Source organism: Echiichthys vipera (genome assembly GCF_963691815.1).
Source record: "Echiichthys vipera genome assembly, chromosome: 22".
NCBI lineage: Eukaryota > Metazoa > Chordata > Actinopteri > Perciformes > Trachinidae > Echiichthys > Echiichthys vipera.
The window spans coordinates 3308787-3336381 of NC_139847.1; the positions used below are offsets into that span (position 1 = coordinate 3308787).

Consider the following 27595-nt stretch of genomic DNA (forward strand, 5'->3'; position numbering starts at 1 on the left):
TGCACGCACACGCATGTGTGTGTTCAGTAACTAGATACAGGTAATCAATCTTCTTCCACTTCACAGGCCCGGCAATCTGTTTCCCATTAGTGCGTGTGTGTGTGTGTGTGTGTGTGTGTGTGTGTGTGTGTGTGTGTGTGTGTAACTACTGAATACACAGCAGACGCTCTGAACTTGAAAAGAGGAGGAAGAGAAGGACGGAGGGAGAGAAGCCGATGGAAAGATGAGGAGATGGAAAGAGAGAGAGAGGTACGGGCGTGTCGAGACAGAGGAGGAGACGCGACGTGAAAGAGACGGCGGACGACAGGAGAGAGCTATAAAAAGGACGACAACGACGTTTGGAGAGGGTTCAAGATTCCTCTCCTCTTTCCCTCTTCCTGAAAAATAAAATCCTCCTTCTGTATCTTGTCCTCCTCTCCTCAGTGTTCAGGCCTCTCCTTCAGAAATGGTGATGCAATGAAATACGATCCAGGAGGACGGTTAGAGCGACACGATCGTGCGTTTGAACGCTCCGTAGAGGTTTATTACACTCTGTATCATCACACCGACATCATGGGTCCGGGGGCACGCTCCCGTGGAAGAACACTTAGAATATTTCATCAATCTGAAGCAGTCTGAGAGAAATAACAATCTTTTCCTCTCCCTCCTTCTCATTTTCCTCTTCCTCCTCAACTTCTCTTCCTCATTCTCATATTCTTCTCCTCTTCCTCCTTATCTTCTCATTTTCCTCTTCCTCCTTCTCATATTCTCCTCTTCCTCCTTCTCATCGTCTCTTCCTCCTTATCTTCTCCTTCTCATCTTCTCCTTCTCCTCTTCCTCCTTCTCATCTTCTCCTCTTCCTCCTTCTCTTCTCCTCTTCCTCCTTCTCATCGTCTCTTCCTCCTTATCTTCTCCTTCTCATCTTCTCCTCTTCCTCCTTCTCATCGTCTCTTCCTCCTTCTCATCGTCTCTTCCTCCTCATTTTCTCCTCCTCTTCCTCCTTCTCATCTTTTCATTTTCCTCTCCCTCCTTCTCATCTTTTCATTTTCCTCTCCCTCCTTCTCATCTTCTCTTCCTCCTTCTCATATTCTTCTTCTCTCCCTCCTTCTCATCTTCTCTTCCTCCTTCTAATATTCTTCTTCTTCTCTTCCTCCTTCTCATTTTCTCCTTCCTCCTTCTCATTTTCTCCTTCCTCCTTCTCATTTTCTCCTTCCTCCTTCTCGTCTTCTCCTCTCCCTCCTTTCCTCTGTTCCTCACCCTACTTCTCATTCCCTCCTTTTCCTCTTCCTCCTTATCTTCTCTTCCTTCTCCAATCTTCTAACTTCACATCTACCTTCTTTCATCCCTTTTGACATTTCCCTTTCTCTCTCTCTTTCATCTCTCACTTCCTCCTTTCTCCCCCTCTTCTTCTCGACCCCTTCTTCCTCCCTCATCCCTCTTCCTCCCTCTCTTCTTCTTCTTCTATGGGCATGTGGCAGCAGACAATAGCTCCATTGTAAGCCCTGTGTGCTCTCCTCCGTCTCCTCCCTCCATCCCCCCCACTCCCTCTCTTTCCCCAGATCTATTTATTTTCACATCGCCGGTCGAGGGGAGCTGTAACGACGGCCGGGCACACAGAGAGTTAGAGCTAATTTGGAACAGAGCACACCAGAGAGACACGCTGTCTGAGGGAGAAAGAGATGGAGAGACGGAGGAGAAGAAGGGTGAAGGAGGGACAGAAGGAAGGGAAGGACGTACACAAACACACACACACGCACACACACACACACACACAAACCTTCTGATTTAGTGCGAGCGCTCTGAGCCAAACATTTGATACTACAACATAATCCTGGTATCAGTATCAGGCCCGCTGGACCTCTGGGGTTTCCATAATCTCCCTTGTAATTAGTGGTTTAGAGGAGTTAGCGGTTAGCTTCTTCAGGGACTGCAAGTGGATTTTCTACGCCTGTGATTCTCAGACTGCGGTGCCCGGACCCCCCACCTCAGGGTCACCGAAGGGTCCGGGAGTTGAGGACTACTTCTGCTACGTATGCGGCTCGTCTGTAGACAGATTCCCTCTCTGGGTTTACTGGAGCGAGGGTCGGGATGTGACATGTGAAGTCCTTTTCCTGACCGTCTGTTTCTGTATCTTCTCACTTTGAGTAAGAACCAGTGTTTCCACATAAGGATGGGTGACAAACTAAACTAAAAGTCTAACATAAAGGGTCTAAGCATCAGGAACCTGATGCGAAGCATGGGGTTGTCTCACTGGTCCGACCGGGCCGTGACCCCTGTGCCCTGCAGGGAAGCATCTGTATTTGTTGCGGAGTTGTTTGCTTGCATGGGGGCCTTTAATCAGCGGTCAGCCAGAAGCAGCAATGGTTTAGATTAAGAGTGAGAAACGATCATCTAGTGACACCTACAGGACAAACAGGGTGTTTTCAAAGAGAAGAGAAGTTTAGACTGACCTGAAATGCATTAGTGTGTCCGTAAATGTTGTTTTTTAAGAGTGTAAACCACTTTGCATTGATACTTAATGACATTTCCTGTCAGCAATGTATAAATATTTGAGTGACATGCTAAGATCGTGTGACACCATTTTATTCACAGGGATAAAAAAATTAATTAAATAAAAAAATAATAAAAGAAGAAGAAGTAATTTATTAATCCCGCAACGTGGAAATTCGATTTTTTCACTCTATTATTTTTAATCATCACACACACACACACACACACACACACACACGACCTATATACATGCAACCAATGGAGAGATGTCAGAGCGAGGGGGCTGCCAATGACCGGCGCCCCGAGCAGTTGGGGGTACGGTGCCTTGCTCAACAGCACCTCTGCAGTGCCCAGGAGATGAACTTGCACCTCTCCAGCCAACAGTCCACACTCCATTCATGGTCAACACAGGGACTCGAACCAGCAGCCCTCCGGTTCCCAGCCCAGTCACCTGTGGACTGAGCTACTACCGCCCCCAAAAGCTTGCACTACTAAACACCACTACTGTGCATTTCCTTCTACCTCAGCTGCTTCTCTTATTTATCTGTATATTTTACCATTACTTATTATTCGTATATTGTATTTGTTATATACATACACATACATATATATGTGTTTTACCCTTTTTACATATATTTAAAATGTGTTGTTGTAAATTACACCGTCTGGATGACACTTAAATTACGTTACGTACTAAATGCAGAGACACCAAAGAGATTCTGAATTGTCTTGAAATGTTAAATGGCTGCAAATACGCCACGCTTTTTATTCAAAGCACGTTACTGGTAATGTGCCTCTCGTGCACCCAGACACACACTGCAGAGCCCCCATGCAAGGTGCCGGTCTGACCGTCTGGAGCAGTTTGAGGTTGAGTGTTTTCTCCCCCCCGAGGACATTTGGACATGTGGACCACAGGTGCCGGGGATCAAACCGCCAACCCTGTGATAAGTAGGCAACCCCCTGTGCTTTCTGAGCCGCGGCGACAGATTCGGCATTTGCTAACTGTGAAAATCCACCGTTTTTTAACAGAGGAAGTGGCGGTTTGAATGTGAGACACTGGAGACTGTGCCGCCGCTTTTCTCACAGTCTCCGTCCGCTCATCTGTCTGTCGTCAAGCGCTCCTTCCCAATTCCCTTCCCGTCCCTTCATCCTGAAATCCCACGGAACAACATCCCCCAAATAATGGAGGCACACAAATAAACAAGAGGCCTCGCTTTGAGCTGTGGATACCGCAAGAGAACACACAAACAGACGCGCTCGCATACAGAACTCTCTTGGCCTTGGAAAACAGAAAAAACAATTAGGGAAGTGCTGAAAAGCAGGGTCTGTGTGTGTGTGTGTGTGTGTGTGTGTGTGTGTGTGTGTGTGTGTGTGTGTGTGTGTGTGTGTGTGTGTGTGTGTGTGTGCGTGTTCATTGACAAGCCGCGGTGTCTCCTGCAGCGCCTACATGCTTGTTTACTGGCAATGGAACCACAGAGAAACACACACACACACACACACACACACATAACACACACACACAGCACACACACAACACACACACAACGCACACCACACACACAGGCTTCTGATTAAAAGAGGGAAAAAGACATGATAGAGAACAACATAACTATTGTGGTGTGAGGGCAGATAGACGAGCTCTGACCACCGTACAGTCCTCACCAACGCACGCGCGCAACTCATATGATAATCAGCTTAAACATTGCATTGTGGGTAATGTAGGCATGGAAAGATTCTGAGAAAGGGGCCCCTGTGCACAGACATGTAAAGGCCCATTTTTGCTCCCATGTCGTACGAAATTAGAGACGTATGTGATCGCCGTTCGAAGAGTCACTGCCCTCATGCTTTCATGCGTCCTTTACGTTGAGCAAAACATCCTCTAGAGGGCGTCGCTCACAAAGATGGCGAGGACGGAAGATTTCACGATCCTGCGTCTGTTGAGAAGGAGGAAAAATGGCAGCAACGTTGTAGACGGTGGTGGCCTGTGAGACACTAAAGACGTCTCAGAGTGTGGACGGAGAATTCAGCACATTTGTTTTGCAAAGTTACGACGAACGCAGCTTTTAGTAATTCAGGATGTCCTTCAGACTTTCCATGACTTGTTTGCTCCTGATTTTCACGACACTTTTTTGTGTACACTGCCCGACACTGCCCCCGCGACTTCCGGTGGTACTGCAACGTTTGGTCCGTGTCTGTACTTATCCGTTCACAAATACGGATGAAATGTACGCAGAGTACGTACGGAAGGCTTCGTCCGTATCTGTATCTAACGTAGAGCATAAATGAGCCTTAAGAGACACCCCCCCCCACGCTGTCTACCTAGGAACATTCATTCATTCATAAATTCATCATCAACCGCTTGTCTCTATCGGGGTCGCGGGGGGCCTGGAGCCGATCCCAGCTGACATGGGGCGTGAGGCGGGGTCCACCCTGGGCAGGACGCCAGTCTATCACAGGGCACATAGAGACAACGTGCACGTCTTTGGACTGTGGGAAGAAGCCGGAAAACCCGGAGAAAACCCACGCAGACACGGGGAGAACATGCAAACTCCACACAGAAGGGCCCCAGCCAGGATTCGAACCAGGAGGCAACAGTGCTAACCACCACACCACTGTGTGGCCTACCTAGGAACAAGACACCCAAATTCAAAGAGTCGACTTTTAGTCATTTTGGGTCTCTTTGTGGTCATTTTACATCCATTTTTAGTCATTTTTCTTTCGTTCTATTTAGTTTTTTTGGATGTCTTTGTGATTGCTTTGCATCTATATTTTATATTCTAGGTTTTTATCGATATCTCAGGTTCTTCTGCTCAGATTTGGATCTTCTTTATGTAAATATCACCCGTGTGTGTCCGTGTACCTGCTTGATGGCGGTCTCTCCTATCTTGTCGGAGTGTTTGCGGATGCTCTCCAGGAAGTCTCTCAGCTGCGTCATCGCCGTGTCCCGGATTTGCGTGCGCAGCTTGGGGATGTTTTCCGCCATAATGGAGCAGAAACGGTACTGTCCTGCCCTGGGAAGACATGTGTGCTCCAGCTGCTCCAACGTCCGCAGCGCCGGGTAGTACCTAACACACACACACACACACACACACACACACACACACACAAAATAAATCACGCAGTCAAATGATTTCTCAGGAAACTAAACTTCAGGTGAAGATTAAACTCGTCAAAAGGCAAATTTAGAGCTTTTATAGGGCTGTGCAGATGCCGATTAAATCTTTCTGGCTACAGGAGGAGACACTTGTAAAACTAACACACACACACACGCACACACACAGTAATAAAGCAATGTCCTGGCCGTCAGATGCATGACTAAAAGCAAGCAGAAACACACAAATACACACACATCTACATGCCCAAACACACAGAAGTAAATACACTCAGATACACCTCAGGGATCCTTTGCAATAGAATATCCCCCCCCAACACTTCACTCCACTGCACCTCTCACACGTCGTCGTTGGCTGACCTCTCTCTGCTCCCTGCAGGCCCAGCAGCCGCAGGACAGAGAGAAGTAGAAAAACACACAAACAAGAAAAAAACGACAAATTTACGGCCGAGCAGACTCCTGTCTACAGGTCAGGCCGAGGGCAGGGGGGGAGAAGACAGGGCTGAGCCACTCGTGTCCCTGATAGCAAGCGCTCTGGCTCCGCCTAGTGGCTGAAACTTGTCACAGTGCACCACTTACTCCTCTGATGAATCATTCAAATGCACGTTAAAGGGGACGCAGAATGGAAATATTGTATCTGTGGATAATGACCTTAAGCACATGAGATCAGAGCACTTTTGCTTCCTCTCATGCAAAACTACATTTCCCAATTAAGCCTGTCGCTAAAAGGAGAATTTCCACATCTCTTCCATACTTCCCACAATCTGCTCATCAGCTCATCCTCTGTTTTTAAACACTGTCAGCAGTACAGTTCTCTCTCTTCAGGTGTTAAACCAGACCCAGCGAGTCCACTTCCTCTGCTGCATGACTGACTACAAACCCGACCCTCAAACCTGACCCTGCAGGGCTGATGTCCACTAAATGTAGAAACCTTTATCTGCAGAATATATCATCTACATTCCCACTGACACTGATACTCAAACTAAGGCGCACTCCCACTGCGTCCGTCCCTCATGCAGCACCGGCAGACTTTATGTTTCACTGAGGCTGTTGTCTAACACCAGATCGTTGTGAATGCAGAAGAAAAAGTGAGATTAAACCCAAAAAAAGCAGAATCCGTTCCATACCTTTTGGCCCTCATCTGCTCCTGCAGTCTGCTGTACATCTCCAGCACTGAGGGGAAAGAGAGATGGAGCAAAGGACAGTTCATCTGACGATTGCATCAGACACAGTACAATAGTTTAATAATAATAATAACAAATGAGACCCAACATTTCTGAACTTAAATGAATACCATGAATCTGTCCGTTACAAAAAAAAAGAGAAAATTTAAATAAAAAAAAAACACTTTTATGCAGCCCTGTGTTTGTGTAGTTAGAGAACTTTCTGTCAGATATCACTGCTGGGGTCAGTTCTGCCCTACTTTCTCTCTGAGGAACACAACAAGGCCATGATTCCTCGTCAGGTCTCGGGGGCAGCAGCTCCAGCAGGGGACCCCAAACTTCCCTTTCCCGGGCCACATTAACCAGCTCTAACTGGGGGATCCTGAGGCGTTCCCAGGCCAGTGTGGAGATCTGATCTCTCCACCTGGTCCTGGGTCTTCCCCGAGGCCTCCTCCCAGCTGGACGTGCCTGGAACACCTCCCTAGGGAGGCGCCCAGGGTTCATCCTTACCAGATGATCCTGAACCACCTCAACTGGCTCCTTTCAATATCTCCTTTATCTCAAGATGGCAGTAATCCGTCTGATTAATCTCTATAAACCACCCATGGGAAACACTGCTCGGCACACTCACCCTGCTACAATATAAGAACATACTGACTGAGGAAAACTAAAGGGAAACCCGACGGCTCGACTTGAAGGATTTGACGGGTCACTGACAGATGACCCTGCATCTCGTGCCCGGCTCTGGTCTGTGTTACCTGGTAAGCAGTGCGTGAGTTTGTCGATGGTGGTGGCGATGTTCCTCTGCTGCACGCGACACTGCTGCAGCTCCTCCATGGAGCCTGTGAGCTGAGAAGAAAGCGGCGTCAGTTAACAAAGTGTCCAGAACACGTCGGGGGTCGGACGGTGCTGATATTTCGTTTACCTCTTTGCCGTCATCCTGAAGGCGCCTGTTGGTCTCGGTCACCTGACTCTGAGAGACAGAAACAAACGAGAGAGAGCATCAAGAACTAGTTTAACGTATCAAGCTCAAAACACTCCTCCGTCTTTACTCCACCCGCTGCCCCCTCTCACCTTCAGCTTCTGCGCCTCCCCTCGTACTTTGAGCAGCTCCGTGATGGAGTCGACGAACCCCTGGAAGTGATGGTTACACATCTTCTCGATCTCGCGGTCGTGGTTCCTGATACGCACGTCCAGCTTCTCCATGAAGAGGCCATGTTCCCGCCCGTCGTACACCGACCTGGACAGAGAGAGCGTGAAGACAACGGGTGAGAAAGGGACAGAATGTTTACATTATTATGGTAAACGGACTTGTACTTCTATAAGGCGCTTTCACAGTGTTTGTCACATTCACCCGTTCACACAGACATTCACACTGATGGCAGTGGACATCTACAGACCATGCATTCATTCATTCATTCATTCATTCATTCATTCATTCATCTTCAACCGCTTGTCCCTATCGTGGTCGCGGGTGGGCTGGAGCCGATCCAAGCTGACTACGGGCGTGAGGCGGGGTCCACCCTGGACAGAGACAAACAGAGACAGACAACCATTCACACCTACGGGTGATTTAGAGTCATCAATGAACCCAACACCTGCACGTCTTTGGACTGTGGGAGGAAACCGGAGAACCCGGAGAAAACCCACGCAGACACGGGGAGAACATGCAAACTCCACACAAAAGGGTCGAACCGGGAACCTTCTCGCTGTGAGGCGACAGTGCTAATCTAATCCATTCACACCACATTTACACACCCATGCGCAGCACAGGGAGCAATTCGGGGTTCAGTGGCTTGCCCAAGGACACTTTGACATGTGGATCGGGGGAGGTGGGGATCGAACAGCAGATCTCTCGAATGGAGGAAGACCAACTCTATCACTGAGCAACAGTCGCCCCTGCATCTATTATGAATTGTTCTACAGGTAAACACTCAGATCCCATTTGAAATGAATATTTTACGCCTAAAAACTCGATTTCCCTTCAGCTTCTTTACCACCTGTTGAAAGATCGGAGCTAGCAGCTTTTTTTTTTGTTTGTTTTAAAGTGAAAAGATAATTAACTTATACACAAATACACAAATATGTGCTTTTCTGTGCATCAAAAGATGTTAAAGTCAACAACGACGCTTCTTCTTTTACTCACACGTATGGAAACAATTCAATAAATGAGAGTCGCAGTGGCGCGGCGAACGGCAACCATGGTAACCTTGTACACTACAAGCGACCTCATTGGATGATTTAAACAACCTCAGAAGACGAGAAAGAAAGTAATTACTGAGAAACTCATTCGCTCTGAGAAAAGGAGGAGGAAGAAAGGAAGGAGAGAGGAGTGGTGGAGCGGTGGGATGGGTGCAGAGGCAGAACGCTTCCATGAGGGGGCGACGTTACACAGCTCATCAGAACCACAGTCAGCTGCGATCACAGCTGCTTTACAATAACAGCAATATAAACAAAGAGAGGAAGAGATTAAATAATAATAATAATAATAATAATAATAATAATAATATTCATAATATCAATAAGTAAATAAATAAATAAAATGTTTTACAATAACATCAATGAAAACAAAGAGAGGAAGCCATAAAATAATAATAATAACAATAATAATAAATTAAAAATAAAATAAAATGCTTTACAATAAAATAAATAAAAACACAGAAATGAAGCAATAAAAAATAATAATTAATAATAAAAAATTATGATAAAATAAAAAAAACACAGAAATGAAGCAATAAAAAAAAAATGCTTTACGATAAAACCAATAAAAACAAAGCGATGAAGCAGTTAATGATAATAACAAAAATAACAATAAAAAATAAAATACTTTACAAGATGAAGCAATTAATAATAATAATATTAGTAGTAATAAAAAAATATATAAAATGTTTCACAATAAAACCAATAAAAACAACGAGATGAAGCAGTTAATAACAACAAAAATAATAATAAAAAATGAAATGCTTTACAAAATAAACAATAAAACAAAGAGATGAAGCAACATAAAAGAATAAGGTAAATTGTTAAAACAGGACATCATAGCATTTATCAGTAATACAGCAGATGAGTTGCTGATTCATTTTCTGTTTTATTGTCGTTCATCATAAACCATAAATGTAAAAGCAAGTATTGGATTATGCAGGCTTGTTTTGGATACATCCGTCTGGACTTTGGGCTTACTGACTGATTAGAAATTATTATATTATATTATTATTATTATTATTATTGGAAACGTTGGTGAAATTAAGTTTAGATGGAAGGCAGATTAACAAAGTCTGTACATGCAGGTCTCCCTCCAGCTGCAGGTTCAAAACTACGGTTTAACATTTGAATTGTTTGATTTAACAGTGATTCACTTTTAGACGGTTTAACCCTCAAAAAGGTCAAACGCGTCTCTGCAGGTAAAACAGCAAAGAGCTGAATTCAAACACATTAATAAAATAATATAATAAACTGCTCTCATGTGTGCACAGATGTAGATAAACATTGTGTACAAGCTCTCTCTGTAATAGCATCACAGTTCTTCCTGTGTTCTTTCCCACACAACACACACGCAGAGGGACACACACACACCTGTGTATGTCTTGAATCCCCACCCTTCCTCCTGTTGACCAGGAAATGCCCGACTTGTACAATAGAGAGCAGGTCTGACGCCACAGAGAGCTTTCTTTAGACACACACACACACACACACACACACACATTGTAAAGTCACTGGCGGACAAAATAAACAGGGAAGTGACATCATAAACGAGTGATTTAACGAGGACGCACTGGAGAGCGTACGGCTCAAACAATAATCCAGATTCATTTTCCCCGTACTTGGATCCTAATTACAGTTGGAGACGTGACGCGTTTGCTCTCCGGTGAACGTAAACATGATGGATTCATTCTCCTGAGAAGTCTCTAAACAATAGCTGGTTTCCTGACGAGCGTGGAGGAGTGTTTGTGTACGAGTTGAGCTTAGCATGTGTGTTAGCGGTGCCTGGTACCGCCCAGAGGAGAGGAGCATGCTTCATTTCATGCTCCTTTGTCTGTTTGTCACTGCGGGACGTGTCAAATGATGCACAGCTTTACTCCTGTATCAGAGTGCGTACACGCTGCGCTTGTGAAGACGGCTAAAACTATTTAGCTTTGTGTTGTTAACATTTGAATTCACAAATATTCAGCAAAACACAAACCCATGTGCATTGAGAAGGAGAGGGGGGAGCGATGGAGGGCGAGAAAGAGGGGGAAATATGAGATGGATGGATGGATGGATGGATGCAGATTTTGAAGGAGGTGTAGTGGACGACAGGAGAGGAGGATGAGGAGGAAGAGACGGCCGATCGGACAAATTTTGGGAACTAAAAGTTATGAAAAGCAAGAAGCACTGACACGAAGAAGTTTGACTGCTGCTCTGAGTTATGACATCATTGTAAACAACTGCCGTGTGTGTGTGTGTGTGTGTGTGTGTGTGTGTGTGTGTGTGTGTGTGTGTGTGTGTGTGCACTCGACAGCTGGCTAAATAGGATCTTAACCCACTTAAGACGAGCACTCCAACACTCTGAGTGTGCATGAATGAATGTGTGTGTGTGTGTGTGTGTGTGTGTGTGTGTGTGTGTGTGTGTGTGTGTGTGTGTGTGTGTGTGTGTTTGTGTGTTGGTGTCTTCCTAAGTACAGACTGATGACTCAGCAGGGTGTGTGTGCTGTAACAAGCTTGTGGCAAGTTACTCCCTGCAGAAACAAACACACACACACTAACAGTCCTTCAGAACTGCTCGGGGTGTGTGAGAAGATTTCACCCACAGATCTGCTGAAATGGCTGAAATTAAAATGATAATGCGTTTAAAAATGTTAATTTGCGGTTTATAAATGTATTCACATTTAACCAAAATAGAATAGTTTAATACAATGAGTAGTAGTGTTCCACTATGATGCAGACAAAAACTCTGATAAAAGGACGACATAAATAACCATAACACCATGACATGAATCCGCTAAAAGTCTTTGCCGAGAACTCAAATAGTTTGCTTCTGTTTTACACACATTTCCTTATTCTGTGCATCTAAACAGTGAAGACAAAGACAAAGAAAGGAAGGTGAAGCATTTCAGAGGAGCACTCGGGGAAAGTGGAATTGAGGATGATGAAAATCCAAACCAAACTTTAGGGCGCACTCACACTGTGCCTCCGTACCGTGCCCAAACACGTTCCACAGCTTAAGCCTGGTTCCTTTGACCAGTGTGAGTGCAACCGTTCCACGTCTAGGAGCTGCACGCTTGCCGTCCACGGCCCGTTTGGGAGAGGTGGGCTTTAGTAAAGCACGTTTGCACATGTACGAGCACGAGGCCTACGGATGCCTACAGAGGCCATTCACACCACACTAACACACCCATGCGCAGCACAAGGATGCAATTCCGGGTTCAGTGTCTTGCCCAATCACACTTCGACATGTGGACCGGAGGACGACCCACACTTCCACTCAGCCACAGCCGCCCCTTTGATGGCAAAGTATCAGTATTGTTACCGTGGTTACCACTTTAATATACCTGGTGCACTGATTTAAACGGTCCAGCAGAACTACTATGGAGGAGGACCTACCATCCAATCAGAAACGAGCTTTTCCATGGGCATGCAGTGGAAAACCACACACATAAAGGCCCCCTGTCATTGATGGCTACATCGGAAGAAAGTCACCAGCTGCACACTGGTAAACACAGGGTGGAGCTCTCCCTCACACACACACACACACACAAAGAGGGAGCTTTTGAAAGTTAGCGACAGGGCTTCTCCTTGTTTGCAGGGTGAGTGATTAGATTAGCAGACGTGAAAGAAACAACACACCTTGGAATGAGCTCAGACTGCAGACGAACACAGATAAGGCCGTGACACATTCAGCTATTTCTAAAGCGGCGCGCACAAGTGGCACCATCAGTCAGCAACAGGCATCAAATTCAGTGCAACATCTGAAAAGCAAATAAACACTGTGTTCTTCTTGTATTTGGCTGCAGCAAAAACGTCCCAAATGTCTGCATTCATACACTTTTGATGCTGTTTTGTACTGTTATCTTAAACAGTTTGTTCCTATTTTCTGCTCCTGAGAGAACTAAGATTTCATTAACTATATTTCTTAATAGTTGGAATGACAAATAAACATTCATTCATCCATCTTCAACCGCTTGTCCCTGTCGGGGTCGCGGGGGGCTGGAGCCAATCTCAGCTGACATGGGGCGTGAGGCGGGGTCCACCCTGGACAGGACGCCAGTCTATCACAGGACACATAGAGACGAACAGAGACAGACAACCATTCACACCTACGGGTGATTTAGAGTCATCAATGAACCCAACACCTGCACGTCTTTGGACTGTGGGAGGAAACCGGAGAACCCGGAGAAAACCCACGCAGACACGGGGACAACATGCAAACGCCACACAGAAGGGCCCCAGCCGGGATTTGAACCAGGAACCCTCTCGCTGTGAGTGCTAACCACCACCACACCACCGTGTCGACACAAACATGAGGTTGATAAATGAAAAAAAAGAAGTGTCGGTGTAAACGTAGCCCCTTTTGGGAGAGTGGCTGCTGGTTTGGGTACTGCTGATGGGCACTAAATAAAATAAATAATACATTAAATTAAAACTCTTTATCGACTTATTCGTATAATTTTCTAGCTGTGCGTCAGGGCTGGGATGATATGCTTTTCTTCTGATTCAATACTATCTTACACTAACTTCTTTAACACTACACCATGGGAAAGAGTAGAGTCATAAACTTCTAGAGACTAAATTGATGCAGTTAAAAAATGATTGTAGTCCGAGTCTCAACTCGAATGTATGATCGTGTTATTCATTGACTACAACAATAAAAAGTCACTTCCTCCTTCCTCCACATTAACTAAAACGAAGCCGTAGAATCAAAATACAGTTTAACAACACTGATAAATTCCCTACAGAGGAAGCCGCAGTCAAACCCTGAGGGAGTGAGCCGGCTGATCAGTCCTGCTCCTGTCAGATCGAGCGTTGCGTTCTTCTGCTGTCAGGGAGGAATGCTGCAGCCGGCCTCGACCTGCACACGCGGCTGCTGCAGGAGAGCACGCACTCGCACTGCCAAACTGGTTACCCGTTTAAAGAGGCGGCACCCGGGACTCCCAGGAAAGTTACTACTGAGAGGCTGAATTACAATGATTACTCCTCTATGCTGATGATGCTCGGGTCTCTGCAATCTACTGTTTTTGGTTTTGTCTCCTTAAGCTGCTACAGTGTGCGTGTGTGTGTGTGTTTGTGTGTGTGTGTAAGCTTGTCGTTTTGAAGGTGTGTTTTAAAGGTTGAGTCTATACTATTTGATGGGGCTGGTACTGTAAATTTCGACACAATAACAATAAAGACAATTCTATTCTATTCTAATTCTATTCTAACAACGACCGTCACTGGGAAGTTGGTTTCGACTTCTGGGTCTGAAATCTCGTTCTGAAATCTCGCGGGATGTTGCCCGAAGACACCGGAGTGGAGCTTCAGAGAGGGAGAAGATTGCGGAGCGTAGATTTGTGATCTCTAAACCAATTTTAATAAAAAAATAATGTTTGTTTTTGGACATTTTCCTTCACATGCACCATTTGAACGCAGACAGGCAGAAGTTGTGTCTAGTTGAGCTTCAAATGGATCCTAATAACTCCGGACACACTGCACCTTCAGACCACCGGGTCTGCAGTTTGACTGGGACACTACTGCCAGACAAAGAGGACAAGACGTCCTACCAAAGAACCCATTACTACAGAAACACTCTGCTCCAAGAGTGGACACACTTGCTAATGCTAAGCTAATGCTATTAGCTAAAGTGACTGTGTTGACCTGCATCAGTAGCTACACACCGAAGCATGGCAGGAGAACGGAAACTTTCCATAACTTTTTATAATCCACTCAGACCCTTTTACTCTTTACTTACGAACTCTTTTAGTGGACTGATACCGTCAGTGTGCAGGTGCCCTGATCCATTACATTGAAGTTCACAGCATCTTGCGCTCAATACTGGAGACATTTAAAAAAGGTTGCTGTCATTCGTCACTTACACAGAAATACACGGGAAAAATAGGGTCCAGGTTGAAAAACACCAAAATTCCCCTTTATATATTATATATAAATTTATATTATCTATTTATTATTTTGTTGTTTCCTTACGTGGCTCCACACGCTGACAATAAGCCATTTCTAGTCCCAAACATATTTGTATCTACAGTATGCAGACGATGCTCTTACATAACAGGAATTACAAAACATCCAAAGTCAAGAGATACAGGATAAAAACAGCACCAGGAAGGAAACTTTTTAAAGACAACGTCTCTCATGCCAGTATGTACACACACACACACACACACACACACACACTCCATCTTCTGATATATTTGCCTATTCAAATCTTTTAAAACATCACTGGGGGCTAAAGATAGCTAACGATGCAGCTGGCAGCTCCAAACATAGACTGCGCCATTATGTTTGAAGTGTGTGACTGGAAACGCTGAGAGACGGGGGAAACAGTTAGAGGTGAGACATCATCGCAGAGCGAAATGATAGTCTGCCCGTCTGAGCAGCACACACACGCACTCAGGAGGAGAATGTGGCAGCCGGAGGTGGCACAAAAAAGCTGTCAGGTCATATGACTAATGGGTGTCGAGCGGGGCCGGGAAACACACACTTCAGCGGGCTTACTGACCTCCCATCAGACGCTGTAATTGGCCTAAATAACAAGTGTAAATGGCTCTGAGAATGGTTAACATGGTGGGGGGGTGTAAGAAGAAAACACACTTTACACACAGGGTACACGCTTTAACAAGCCTTCAGTAGCTGCAGTTCCTCTGTTGCATTTCCTCATTCACTGCCTGTTTCCGCTTCGGACAATTGGTTCAAAGAGGGCTGGCCAAGGACGGGTTATTCTGAGAGGGCACCAGAAGACTATTTTTAGGAAAGATGCTGAAATGATAGCGGATTTTTAAAAAGTGATAAGTGACTTGAGTGTCCTCTCAATGCTCCGAATGAGGACCCGACCATTATGGGATTTTTGTAGCTGCAATAATGGATTTTGCACTGATGTGATTTTGTAAAAGGTGCTCAGAAGGCTTCTTTCCTAAACAAATAACTTTATTAAAGCACATTTAACATGATTACATACAATGCTGCAGTGTCAAGCAATGTCAAAAGGACCACTGAGAAACTAGAGATTAAATAAAGACAAAATAGCTAAATAAACATCACAGTATCAAGTCAATCGTTGACCATTAACATATATATATATATATATATATATATATATATATATATATATATATATATATATTTAAATGAAGTAAATAAATAAATAGTGCTGTGTGTTCAGTATCAGTCAATTGCTTAACATGTAAATAAACTCCTAAGTGCGGTACGGTTGCACTCACACTGGTCAAAGGAACTAGACTTTAGCCGTGAAGCATGCTGGGGCACGGTACGGATGTACAGTGTGAAGTGCGCCCTGACTTAACCAGAACATGCGCTGGTGTTTACAAGTCTGCTGATCAACAACACAACGACGCCAAGAACCTTAAATTGGCCAAAGAATCGTCTAGATAATTGTGAACATGTTGTTGTTTTCATAAGTCCCATGTCCTGCTACTAATATTTTTTTAATTTTTTAAACAGCTGCATCATCATCCATTGTTGTTATAACAAGTTAAGTGGCTATAAAGGTCAGCAGCTTTAAGCGTTATTTAATCAATAAAAAAATGAATCAGTCCATAGGTGACTCGGCTGGGAACCGGAGGGTCGCCGGTTCAAGTCTCTGCATGGACCATGAATGGAGCGTGGACTGGTGGCTGGAGAGGTGCCAGTTCATCTCCTGGGCACTGCAGAGGTGCTGTTGAGCAAGGCACTGAACCCCCAACTGCTCTGGGGTGCCGATCCACTGGCAGCCCCCTCGCTCTGACACCTCTCCATCGATTGCATGTATATAGGTCCTATTTGTTAATGTGTGTGTGTGTGTGTGTGTGTGTGTGTGTGTGTGTGTGTGTGTGTGTGTGTGTGTGTGTGTGTAACATGTATAATAACAGAGTGAGAAAATTTAATTTTTCCCTTGCGGGATAAATAAATTAATTCTTCTTCTTCTTAAAAATGTATTCCATCACTTTTGATGATATTTTAGTCTTCGCCGTGCTATCGTTTCAGTATCGGTATCGAGATATTTAAGGTAGATATCGAACCGAAATCATAATTTTGGTATTGTGACACTATTACACTGTGTGCCATAATGAAGTGTATAACATATTAAAGCATGAGCGGGACACAGCACCGTGTGTGACCGAGGTTCAGTCCATAAACACGGCTGCTGCTGCTGCTGCATCCTCCCCACTTTAATAGGATGTGAAACCATGTAGCCTGGCTCAAGAGCACAACATGAACAGGAAAGTCGCTAAATAAGCATTCAATAACACTTGACACCAACCAGCGGCTTTAAAACGCTGCGTTTCCCCTTCAAAAACGAGCTATTGTTGCTCTCATCCACTGTGTACACACACAAACAGACAAACAAACACTCCTTGGTATGTTTTGACTGTTTATGCTAACCGCCTAGCAACAGGCTAACCAACTGACAATAACTGCTAACCAACTGACAATAACTGCTAAGCAACTGACAATTACTGCTAACCAACTGGCAATTACTGCTAACCAACTGGCAATTACTGCTAACCAACTGACAATAACTGCTAACCAACTGACAATAACTGCTAACCAACTGACAATAACTGCTAACCAACTGGCAATTACTGCTAACCAACTGGCAATTACTGCTAACCAACTGACAATAACTGCTAACCAACTGACAATAACTGCTAACCAACTGACAATAACTGCTAAGCAACTGACAATTACTGCTAACCAACTGGCAATTACTGCTAACCAACTGGCAATTACTGCTAACCAACTGACAATAACTGCTAACCAACTGACAATAACTGCTAACCAACTGACAATAACTGCTAACCAACTGGCAATTACTGCTAACCAACTGGCAATTACTGCTAACCAACTGGCAATTACTGCTAACCAACTGACAATAACTGCTAACCAACTGACAATAACTGCTAACCAACTGACAATAACTGCTAACCAACTGACAATAACTGCTAACCAACTGACAATTACTGCTAGCCAACTGACAATAACTGCAAACCAACTGACAATTACTGCTAACCAACTGACAATAACTGCTAACCAACTGACAATAACTGCTAACCAACTGACAATAACTGCCGACCCGAAACACTCCTCCAAGGATAAAATTTACCGACTAACTGACGAACAAAAGAGCCGTTTAACAAACCCTTAGCTCCCGCAAAACAACCCCCGCAGACAACAACCCCGTTTGTGAGACACCGAGTGAGCAGAATGTCAATTAGTTAGCTAAAGTTAGCCGAGGGTTAGCTGTCCGATAATGGAAACACAACAGTAAAGTTTTGGCTAGTTGCTAACTTGGCTAGCTAATCACGGCTAACCGCTCCCCCCTCCTCCTCCGCCGCGGGTTCTGCTGCGTCTCGCCGGGGTGGTTTACTCACCGGAGGGTCGGCCCGATGCAGTTGGTGTCTGTGCTCTCGATCTCCCGCAGGATACGCTCGTGTTCTGCGGCTGTCTCCACACTCGCCATCCTGCATGTTGCTCCGGACGGTTCAGACCGAGAGGAGCTGGAGCTGAGCGGACTGGTTGTCTGGGCTCCGTGCGTCACGCAGGAGGAACCGGGGGGTTGGTTCGGTGTTAGACACCGAGCAGCCCGGGGGAGCGGGGTCTGAGTGTGGAGGACTAAACAGGACTTAAATCCCAATACATTAATATGTAACTAATAAATAAAGGCATAAATAAATACAGGTATACAGAAACAAATGCATGAATTCATGTATGAATAAATAAATACATGAATAAATGCATGGTTAATCTTATAAATAAATGCATTAATCAATGTGTAAATAAATATATAAATGAATAAACATATAAATAAATGCAAAAGTAAATTAAAAAAAATACAGGTATAAATAAATAAATGCATTCATAAATGTATAAATAAATACAGTTGTGAATAAATACATGCATGAATTCATGTATAATAAATAAATTAATTAATGTATTATTAAATGTATAAATAAATAAAGGTATAAATAAATACATGGCTGAATATACGTCTACATAAACGCATAAATACATTTATAAAAAAATACAGGCATACATAAATAAATAAATGCATAAGTAAATGTATAAATAAGTAGAGGTATGAATAAATAAATAAATAAATGCATTCATCAATGTATAAATAAATACAGGTATAAATGAATAAATAAATCCACGAATAATGTTCTATATAAGTGCATTAATATATGTATAAATAAACACATGAATACACTCATAAATAAATGCATTAATAAATGTAATATAATAATAAATGCATAATATATATATCTATATATATATAGATATATATATTAAGAGAGATACAAAAACAAAGGAAAAAAATAAATAAAATTAATTAATTAATTAATTAATTAAAATAAAATTAATTGTTGTTTTTTCCTTGCTTCATCTTTCCTTCTCCGTAATCCGGAGGCCATTGTCTTGCAATGTATTGTTAACATTTTTAACTAAAATAAATAAATAAAAAATATTAAAACATTTTTTTAAATGCTTTTATTTTGTAGGCAAATTCCCATTACATCCGGTGTCAGCCAATTAAAATCTGTTGAGGTTAAAGCTGCAGTCGGAGGGACAGAGTCCAGACCAGTCCGGACCAGACCAGACCAGACTATATGGAGGTAACCGTGTACTTCTTATATCTGTTATGAGACACGCGTGGACAGAGTCACTGAGCAGCTTCTTCTTCTCTGCTCACACGGTTATTTCTCACTCTGCCTGCTGCAGCTTCTTCTTCTCTGCTCACACGGTTATTTCTCACTCTGCCTGCTTCAGTTCGCACTTCTCTGCACACTTGTTACTCTGCAGGATCAGAGTCCACGCAGGGGCAGCAGGAGCGGGGCTGCAGACTCCACACTTTACACTCTGTTGTTGTTGTTGCAGATCAAAGTTTACTGTGCAGCTTCTGTAAACTTCTGTCTTTACTGTGAGTGTGTGTGTATGTGTGTGCAAGAAGCTCCAAACTCTACTTAAGGTAAAGTAGGTTGTGCAGGGTGGACCCCGCCTCACGCCTGATGTCAGCTGGGATCGCCTCCAGCCCCCACATTCTCCCCACGACCCTGACAGGGACAAGCGGTTGAAGATGAATGAATGAATGTCTCTCTACATTCTGTTTGTACGCTCTTTGTTTCTCTCTCAGCCCAAAAGGAAGTTGATCAACTCTGCAGACAGCTGTGTGGACGAGGCTCTCTGCGGCCTGGTGAGGGCCAGTGGGGGCCTGTCTCTGCTGAAGGGCCACAGAGTTGTTGTTCGCTCCGACCTGGACAACCTGAGGGGCAAAGTGGCCGTGGTGTCCGGAGGGGGGTCGGGACACGAGCCGGCACACGGGGGTACAACTTTTAAAGCTGAAAAATGAGACACAGAGTACTCTTTTTAAATGATCCCAGCTTATTTTTGACTCTCTCTTCCCTCCCCTCTCTGTCCGTCCCCAGGTTACCTCGGTGCAGGTATGCTGTCTGCAGCTGTAGCAGGCGGAGTCTTTGCTTCTCCGCCCTCTGCCAGCGTCCTGGCTGCCATTCTCTGCTTGCACAATGCCGGTAATAAGTTAAAGAAACACTTCTGAATGTTAAATTAAAGAATAATTCAATTGGATGACATTAATCGGAGTCACCCTCCTCCCTCCACAGGGGCCTCTGGGGTCCTTCTCATTGTGAAGAACTACACCGGCGACCGCCTCAACTTCGGAGTGGCTGCGGAGCAGGCCCGTAACCACGGCGTCACTGTTGACATGGTGATAGTTGCCGATGACTGCGCCTTTGACCAGCCCAGTAAGGCCGGGAGGAGAGGCTTGTGTGGCACTGTAATCGTACACAAGGTAAACAACAACAAGGTCATTTTACCTTGGAAAATAGTAGTGTGACAAAAAACCCTTAACTCAGGGTTCATTCATGGATGAATCACTGAACGATTACCAGGCCGTGGTCCAGGCTCACAAACTGTTGCAAAAGAATACGCAAAACTATTACAGAGAGACTCTAAATGAGTACAAACATACCTAGAATAACTACAAACTACCCAAAGTTACTACGAAGAGGCACAACGTACTGCAGAGTAACATACAATGACAAAAAATAGATGCAAAACTACCACAAAAAGATACAAAATGACTAAAGATGGGTGTAAAATGACCACAAAAAGACAAAGAACTACCACAAAAAGATGCCAAATGACCTCAAAAAGATGCAAAATGACTAAAGATAGATGTTAAATGACCACCAAAAGACAAAATAACCACAAAAAGATGAAAATTACCACAAAAACATACAAAACAACCACTTGGAAACTTAAAAAATACGTGAAAAATTACTTTAAAGAGACACAAAATTACCACAAAGAGTACCAAACTGGTCTGAATCTTACTTAAAGGACATGGACTACTTTGTGTCTTTAGGTAATTACACATCTGACCAGACAAAGTTGACCTGTGGAGTTCCTCAAGGCTCCATTCTGGGGCCCCTTATGTTTAACATCTACATGCTTCCACTGGCTAAGATTTTGTAAAAAAATAAAATAAGTTATCATAATTATACAGACAACACTCATAGAAATGCAATTCCATAAAGCTGAGTTACTTCCCATCATGCATTTTGACCACACAGATGTTTGTTTATCAATATGTTTCACCTTATTGCTCCTCCTGTTCAAACTGTCGTCACGTTTTCTGTCAGCTGGCCGGCGCCCTAGCGGAAGAAGGTTGCTCACTGGAACAGATCGTTTCCAAGGTGACAGACATTTTGAAAGGGATCGGTGAGTCTTTCTTTCTTTCTTTCGCTCACTTGAAGCTTTGTAGAAATATTAACGGGGACGCTTTTCATGACACATTTCGTCGGTGTTCCAGGTACGCTGGGGGTGGGTCTGTCTCCGTGCAGCGTTCCAGGCTGCCTGCCTACTTTTGACCTGCCGCCTGGAGACATGGAGCTAGGACTGGGTAAGGGGGATGGAGGGATGGAGGAGGTGAAAGGGAAAAGGTGGAAATGTGCAAAAGAGAGAGAGAGAGAGAGAGAGAGAGAGAGATAAGGACGGATCAAGGATTGTAGGTCTGATACCAGTAAATAAGATTTCTGAACTAGTAAAAAGACAGTTTTGACCGATTTCTTTGGGGCTAGCTAAAGATAAATAAATTCATAATTTGATGTTTTGGGGACAAATACATAAATAGCGCCCTCTAGTGGCCTGTTGCCGTGCTGGTTAATAAAGTCAGTGTCTAAAAATAGCAAAATGTGAGTTAAAAGTAAGATTTAAGAGTCACTGCATTCTTTCTAATGTCCAGCAGGGGGCGACTCCACTGCTCCATAAATAGTCATATAGTCATAAATACAGCATGATGATCATTTCGTAAAGTATGGTCCCTCTTTGAGGAAAAATAGACTATAAAGCAGAGGATGTTTCAGGGCGGGGCTACCATGTGATTGACAAGTTGTCTATGGTTTTTATGTGAAAACAAAGAAAATTTACATGTTGAAAAAAACATTTTATTCTATTTCTATAGTTGTCGATCATAATTCTGCATAACATCCAATCACACAGATGCGTCAAGGCAACGATACTCGCCAATCAAGTAGGAATCGACCGATATGGATTTTAAAGGGCCGATACCGACTTTCATCAGCCTTAGCCGACGAGCGATACGGACCGCCGATATTTGGAGCTGATTCTACTTTTGCTCCCTCAATTTACATCATAAAAATTAAACAATGATGATAACAAATGTTACGAGTCTCAATTTTTTAAAAAAGGAACAATTAATGAACTTAAAAAAGGCGTCTCCAGCAACACGGAGCTGCCTGTGGACGCCGGTCTGTTAATAATGATGGGAAAAAACTATCGGCGAACGCAGCAGCCCGCATCGGCCGATAGGATACACCTAAAAAAGCGCAAATATCGGTCTATCACTACAATCGAGGCCTCCATCATATAGAAGAAGGTGCGATTTCTTCTTAAGCGGGTTGGAAGAACGACGGATGCAAACGGGTATGCTGCTCTGATCAAAACTCTCCATGTGGGAATTGCTGACTGGAGTATTTTCATCTTCTCCAGGGATCCACGGTGAACCTGGAATCAAAAGGTCAAAGGTGAGTCACTCTAAATAAACTACTGATCTCACTCTGTTTAATCTTTATCTGTCAGATATATTAATATTTGTATTATTCATTCGTTCTGTTTCTGTTAATCAGGTGGCGTCCGCGGATGAGGTGGTGAAGACCATGATCGATCAGATGACCAACCCTGACAGCCGATCACATCTGCCTCTCAAGACAGGTCGGTCCTCTCAATGCGTCGTGTCTCTTTTGTTCAGTTGGAGTTCAGTGTGTGAGTCTTCCCTCCTCCTCACAGGAGACGGCGTGGTCGTGTGCGTCAACAACCTCGGCGCTCTGTCTTGTCTGGAGATCGCTGTGGTCACGAGAGCGGCCGTCGTCTCTCTGGGTAACTATGGTGACACGCACGAAAGGACCCAGGCGCCCCCTCTTCAGTGGTAAACGTCGCTTATGCGGAGTGTGATTTGGCGGTTTCTACGGTTACAGAGAGTCGCGGCGTGGTGGTCGCCAGGGTGATGTCCGGCTCGTTCATGACATCGCTGGAGATGGCAGGAGTGTCTCTGACCCTGATGAGGGCCAATCAGGAAACACTGAGACTGTTTGGTGAGCGTGCACACACACACACACACACACACACACACACACACACACACACACACACACATACATGGCTAAACTTGAGGACCATCATTGACCCTTTATTCTCATATCACCGCTAAATCTTTTTCGTTTGGGGTCATACCTCTGTAGTAATCCAGATTAATTTAGCTAATGTGTGAATTGCTATAAAAAGTGAAGATTTATGACTTTGACACGTCAATTATGACACCACGATTCACTCACCTGGGAAGGAAGTCCTGGTTTCTGTCTGAGAAATCCTGGCACCGGCTTCCAACAGCACTAGTGGTTATAGTCAAATGGTCCTCACAAAGATAGAAGGTCAAGAGCAAACACACACACACGTTCAACATACGCTATCTCGATATAGACGCTAACACCAGCGCCCCCACCTGGCCAAACCTCAGCCACATACATGCGCGTCAGCACACACACACACACACGTATTGCTATACTTGTGAGGACCTTGTCATTGACCCCCCCCAACCCTTATCTTAAAGGAATAGTTCATAGTTCAGATAGAGTTGACTCAGTCAAATTTCAAACGTTTACAACTCTCACGCCCCTCCCCCTCTATCACCGAGCTCCTCTGCTCCCTCCCATGGAGTGCTCGTCAGTGCGTGTGCACCAGATTCCTGTGAACGCGCCCGCGTCTTCTTTCATCAATAAACAGCATGGAGTACACGCCTGGTGGTAGGCTGGCTAACTTACTCATAGATAGCAACTGCTAACGTCATTTCGCATATGCCTAGCTTGAGGCTTGCGTCTGTTATATTGTAACATGTGTTGCGGGAGGGGGGGGGGTCTGTGGCGTGTGCATGAACTGTGAACTGTGCTATGTTCTATTGGAGGGACAGTGTCGGCTTCAGAGAATATGATCAAACAAATGTTCCCGACTGCGACTTTAACATCCTTTATCCCATATAGATGCTGAGACCAGCGCCCCCGCCTGGCCAAACCTCAGCAGTGTGTGTGTAACCGGACGGAGCTACATGACAGAGCCTCGAGTCGTGAGCACGCGGCCACAGGACAGCACACACGCTGAAGGTAAGTGTCCACGGTTACCTGTAGTATACGTACACACATGCAGACAGACCTCTGTGGTCCAGTCAGGTTAATAAATAATATATAAACTATTTTAAATATGTCTCTTTCTGCCAGGGCCACAGAGTCATGTGATGCGTGACGCGTTAGAGAGGGTATGTTCCACGCTGTTGGAAATGCAGGAGGAACTGAACTCCCTGGACCGAGCTTCAGGGGACGGAGACTGCGGGAACACTCACGCACAGGCCGCTAGGGGTAGGAAACACAGTCGAGCATCTACACCTGCATAAAGACGTGCAAGTGGCTGTACAAAATTTTAAAAAAGCTTCTTTTTTATAATTATTTTATTGTGAAAATGCTCATTCAGCCATTCAGGAGTGGCTCCAGGATCACGTTGTCCCTGGTTGCCCCGGACAACTGCTATCAGTCCTCGCTGGCTTGGTGCAGGAGACGATGGGCGGCTCTTCGGGAGCGGTAGGTCCCGCCGCGCTTTGACATGACGTGATAGTTGACGCCATCTTTACCCACGCGTGTCTTGTCTTCATGCGTCAGCTGTACAGTCTGTTCCTGACGGCGGCGGCTGGTCATGTGACTGAGGGGCAGAGCGGCGCTGCAGCCTGGGCGAGTGCAATGCGTGCTGGAACACAGGCCATGAGGAGGTACGGGGCTGTGTGTCTTTGTCATACGTGTGTGTGTGTGTGTGTGTGTGTGAAGCAGCAACTTCAGGCTCTGAGAAATACCGCAAACGCAGAAGTAGCGAAAACTGCAGTTCCTCGAAGTGGCCACTCGAGGCTCCAGAAGCGAGTCAGCTTATTAAATTAGTAAACAATTACATAATAAATTATAAAAAATAAGAAAGAGTTGAGAAAGGATCTGTAATGTCAGTCGTCCTACAGGTACGGAGGTGCTGACCCCGGAGACAGAACGATGGTGAGTCGTTCTCTCATATCTGCTACTTTTCTTATCTTATATTTTTTATTTTGAGACTTATCTCCTGATCAACAAATTATTTGACAGCAATATATTTCTTTCTATGTGTGTAGTTGGATGCTTTGTGTCCTGCTGTGGATGAGCTGATGAAGCTCACTGCAGCACCACCTGGTGGACAGATGGCTGTACTTCACGCTGCGGTGCAGGTGCTGTGATATACTTTTATTTTGAAGGCTGCCCGCAGCGCTGCCCGGAGGTGATGTGGCCGTACTGTCGACTTTCTCTCTCTCTCTCCTTTCCTAGAAAGCGTCCTCGGGGGCAGATTCGACCCGTGACCTCACAGCGAGGGCGGGGCGGTCCAGCTACATCGCGGCCGAGCGGCTCACCCTCCCTGACCCCGGCGCCGTGGCCGTAGCCGCCATCCTGAGAGCTGTGCTGGAGTCCCTGGAAGGGCCCAAGTAATCTAGGAAATAATACCAGAGCAGGTTATTACGATCACCGGAGTAATACTAACGGAACAACACTATTATGACCCAGTGACGAAGAAAAAACTGCGATTCTGACCTCTTTGAAGCACGTTTTCATGCTTTACGCACAGTAAATGAACAGAAAAGACAGAAAATCGACCTAAAAGTCGACTGTATGTTTATAAAAAATGATCACCAGTGATGTAAAGTGTACAAACCGTTTAGTAAATGATCAAAAACAACAAAAAAACACCCGTACGATCCTTTAAACTTTGACCAACAAGCTCAGAAATGTTGTCAAAGTTTGGCAAGACTTGAATAAATGAGTGTTTTTATTGATTTGTATAATTATGTAGTTGAGGTGGTTCAGGATCATCTGGTAAGGATGAACCCTGGGCGCCTCCCTAGGGAGGTGTTCCAGGCACGTCCAGCTGGGAGGAGGCCTCGGGGAAGACCCAGGACCAGGTGGAGAGATTAGATCTCCACACTGGCCTGGGAACGCCTCAGGATCCCCCAGTTAGAGCTGGTTAATGTGGCCCGGGAGAGGGAAGTTTGGGGTCCCCCGCAACCCTTTCCACCCTTAATTAAACATTCCTAATGAAAAGCAGATTATTTGATTTGACTGATTATTTGATTTGAACACCTTTCAAGTGACTTTTCTAATTAAAGGAGTTTCTAAAACTCCAGCGTTTGGATTTAAGTCGACAAATAACTCAAAAACTGAAGATATCCTCAAATAAAACACTAGTTCCTACATTTCCCATCATGCAACTCGATAGCACGTTTTTGAGCGCTCCTTTTCAAAGGGAGACACTACAGGCAAAAACAATTTTTACATGCATTCATTTCATTTTGAGGGGTTATTTCTGGGTTATTTTGTATCGTATCTTGTTTTCTTTCAGACTAGTGGGAAGAAAACATGCAGAATACACATTTAAATGTTTATTCTGTTGTTTCTCTTCATTTCTCCCAAAAATATCTTTAGAAAATGCCTCAGTTGCATCTTTAAACATATGATACTATATATAATAATTAATTAATTTAATGTTTACCCTGTTGTGTCCCCTTAAGACAATTATAATAATAATAATATTCTGAATTATCATTTGTTTTAGAATTATCCATGGATTAAATGCACTTTCTTGATACAACAGTGTTAATAATAACTAATAAAGTAATTCTTACACAGTGTGTTTCATACACTAACAGAGTGATTGTGTGTTTTTTCCAGAGCACCAGTGGTTCTTGACCTCTTGTTGTGTCACGGGCCTTTAAATTGATACATGTCCGACCCCGGTTTGCTAAGATTTAGCTTCAAAGACCAGCAGTTAGCTACTGTTAGCTAGCTAACGTCACCGACTTGGCGGTTTCAATTTGATATTCTGTATGTTTTCATTGAATTAAATGGCTGAACTTCTCCCCCTCTCTCTAAGGGAGACTCCAGCCCCCCTCCTGAGGAAACACATTTCGGCCGCTTGTACCCGCGACCTGGTTCTTTGGGTCCTGACCCAGCTTTCATGACCACAGGTGAGGGTAGGAACCAAGATTGACCGGTAGATCGAGAGCTTTGCCTTCCTTAGC

General features: G+C 44.5%; 3 protein-coding genes across 7 annotated transcripts in view; 1 reads left to right on the forward strand and 2 right to left on the reverse strand.

Annotated features, from left to right (window-relative positions):
• Window positions 1-18454, reverse strand: part of exoc6b (exocyst complex component 6B) — a 344934-nt gene extending 326480 nt beyond the window's left edge. For all 3 annotated transcript variants that reach the window (XR_014593720.1, XM_083937108.1, XM_083937107.1), the window contains exons 1-6: window positions 18300-18454; window positions 7819-7984; window positions 7670-7717; window positions 7503-7593; window positions 6709-6754; window positions 5330-5534 (exon numbers count right to left, since the gene is read on the reverse strand). Coding sequence is in view for 2 of the 3 variants with exons in the window: in XM_083937108.1 (XP_083793234.1) it covers window positions 5330-5534; window positions 6709-6754; window positions 7503-7593; window positions 7670-7717; window positions 7819-7984; window positions 18300-18388 (645 nt within the window). In the remaining variant the exon portion in view is untranslated. The remainder of the gene's footprint in view (window positions 1-5329; window positions 5535-6708; window positions 6755-7502; window positions 7594-7669; window positions 7718-7818; window positions 7985-18299) is intronic.
• The window catches only part of LOC310964115 (ankyrin repeat domain-containing protein 46), a 223827-nt gene that overhangs the window by 50239 nt on the left and 145993 nt on the right, over window positions 1-27595 (reverse strand). The window lies entirely within an intron of this gene.
• On the forward strand, window positions 19484-27074 carry tkfc (triokinase/FMN cyclase). 2 transcript variants are annotated; one of them, XM_083937113.1, is made up of 17 exons: window positions 19484-19541; window positions 20060-20249; window positions 20352-20456; window positions 20547-20734; window positions 21588-21666; window positions 21758-21847; window positions 22957-22991; window positions 23094-23178; window positions 23254-23343; window positions 23442-23558; window positions 24501-24620; window positions 24735-24872; window positions 24985-25091; window positions 25170-25276; window positions 25514-25547; window positions 25661-25753; window positions 25851-27074. In XM_083937113.1, exons 1-17 carry the CDS (start codon window positions 19536-19538, stop codon window positions 26007-26009), a joined length of 1743 nt encoding a protein of 580 aa, XP_083793239.1. In that variant the 5' UTR covers window positions 19484-19535; the 3' UTR covers window positions 26010-27074. The 2 variants fall into 2 exon arrangements, with proteins under 2 accessions (XP_083793239.1, XP_083793238.1); XM_083937112.1 differs by lacking the exon at window positions 19484-19541 and having other exon boundaries at window positions 19825-20249.

Bases quoted from the DNA above. Each gene is read 5' to 3' on its own strand.
- tkfc (XM_083937112.1), top strand. From the start codon at position 20,015: ATGTCTCTCTACATTCTGTTTGTACGCTCTTTGTTTCTCTCTCAGCCC. The intron at 22,992-23,093 runs GTGAGTCACTCT...TCTGTTAATCAG, and splicing joins CTGGAATCAAAAGGTCAAAG to GTGGCGTCCGCGGATGAGGT. The intron at 23,559-24,500 runs GTGAGCGTGCAC...TATCCCATATAG, and splicing joins GGAAACACTGAGACTGTTTG to ATGCTGAGACCAGCGCCCCC.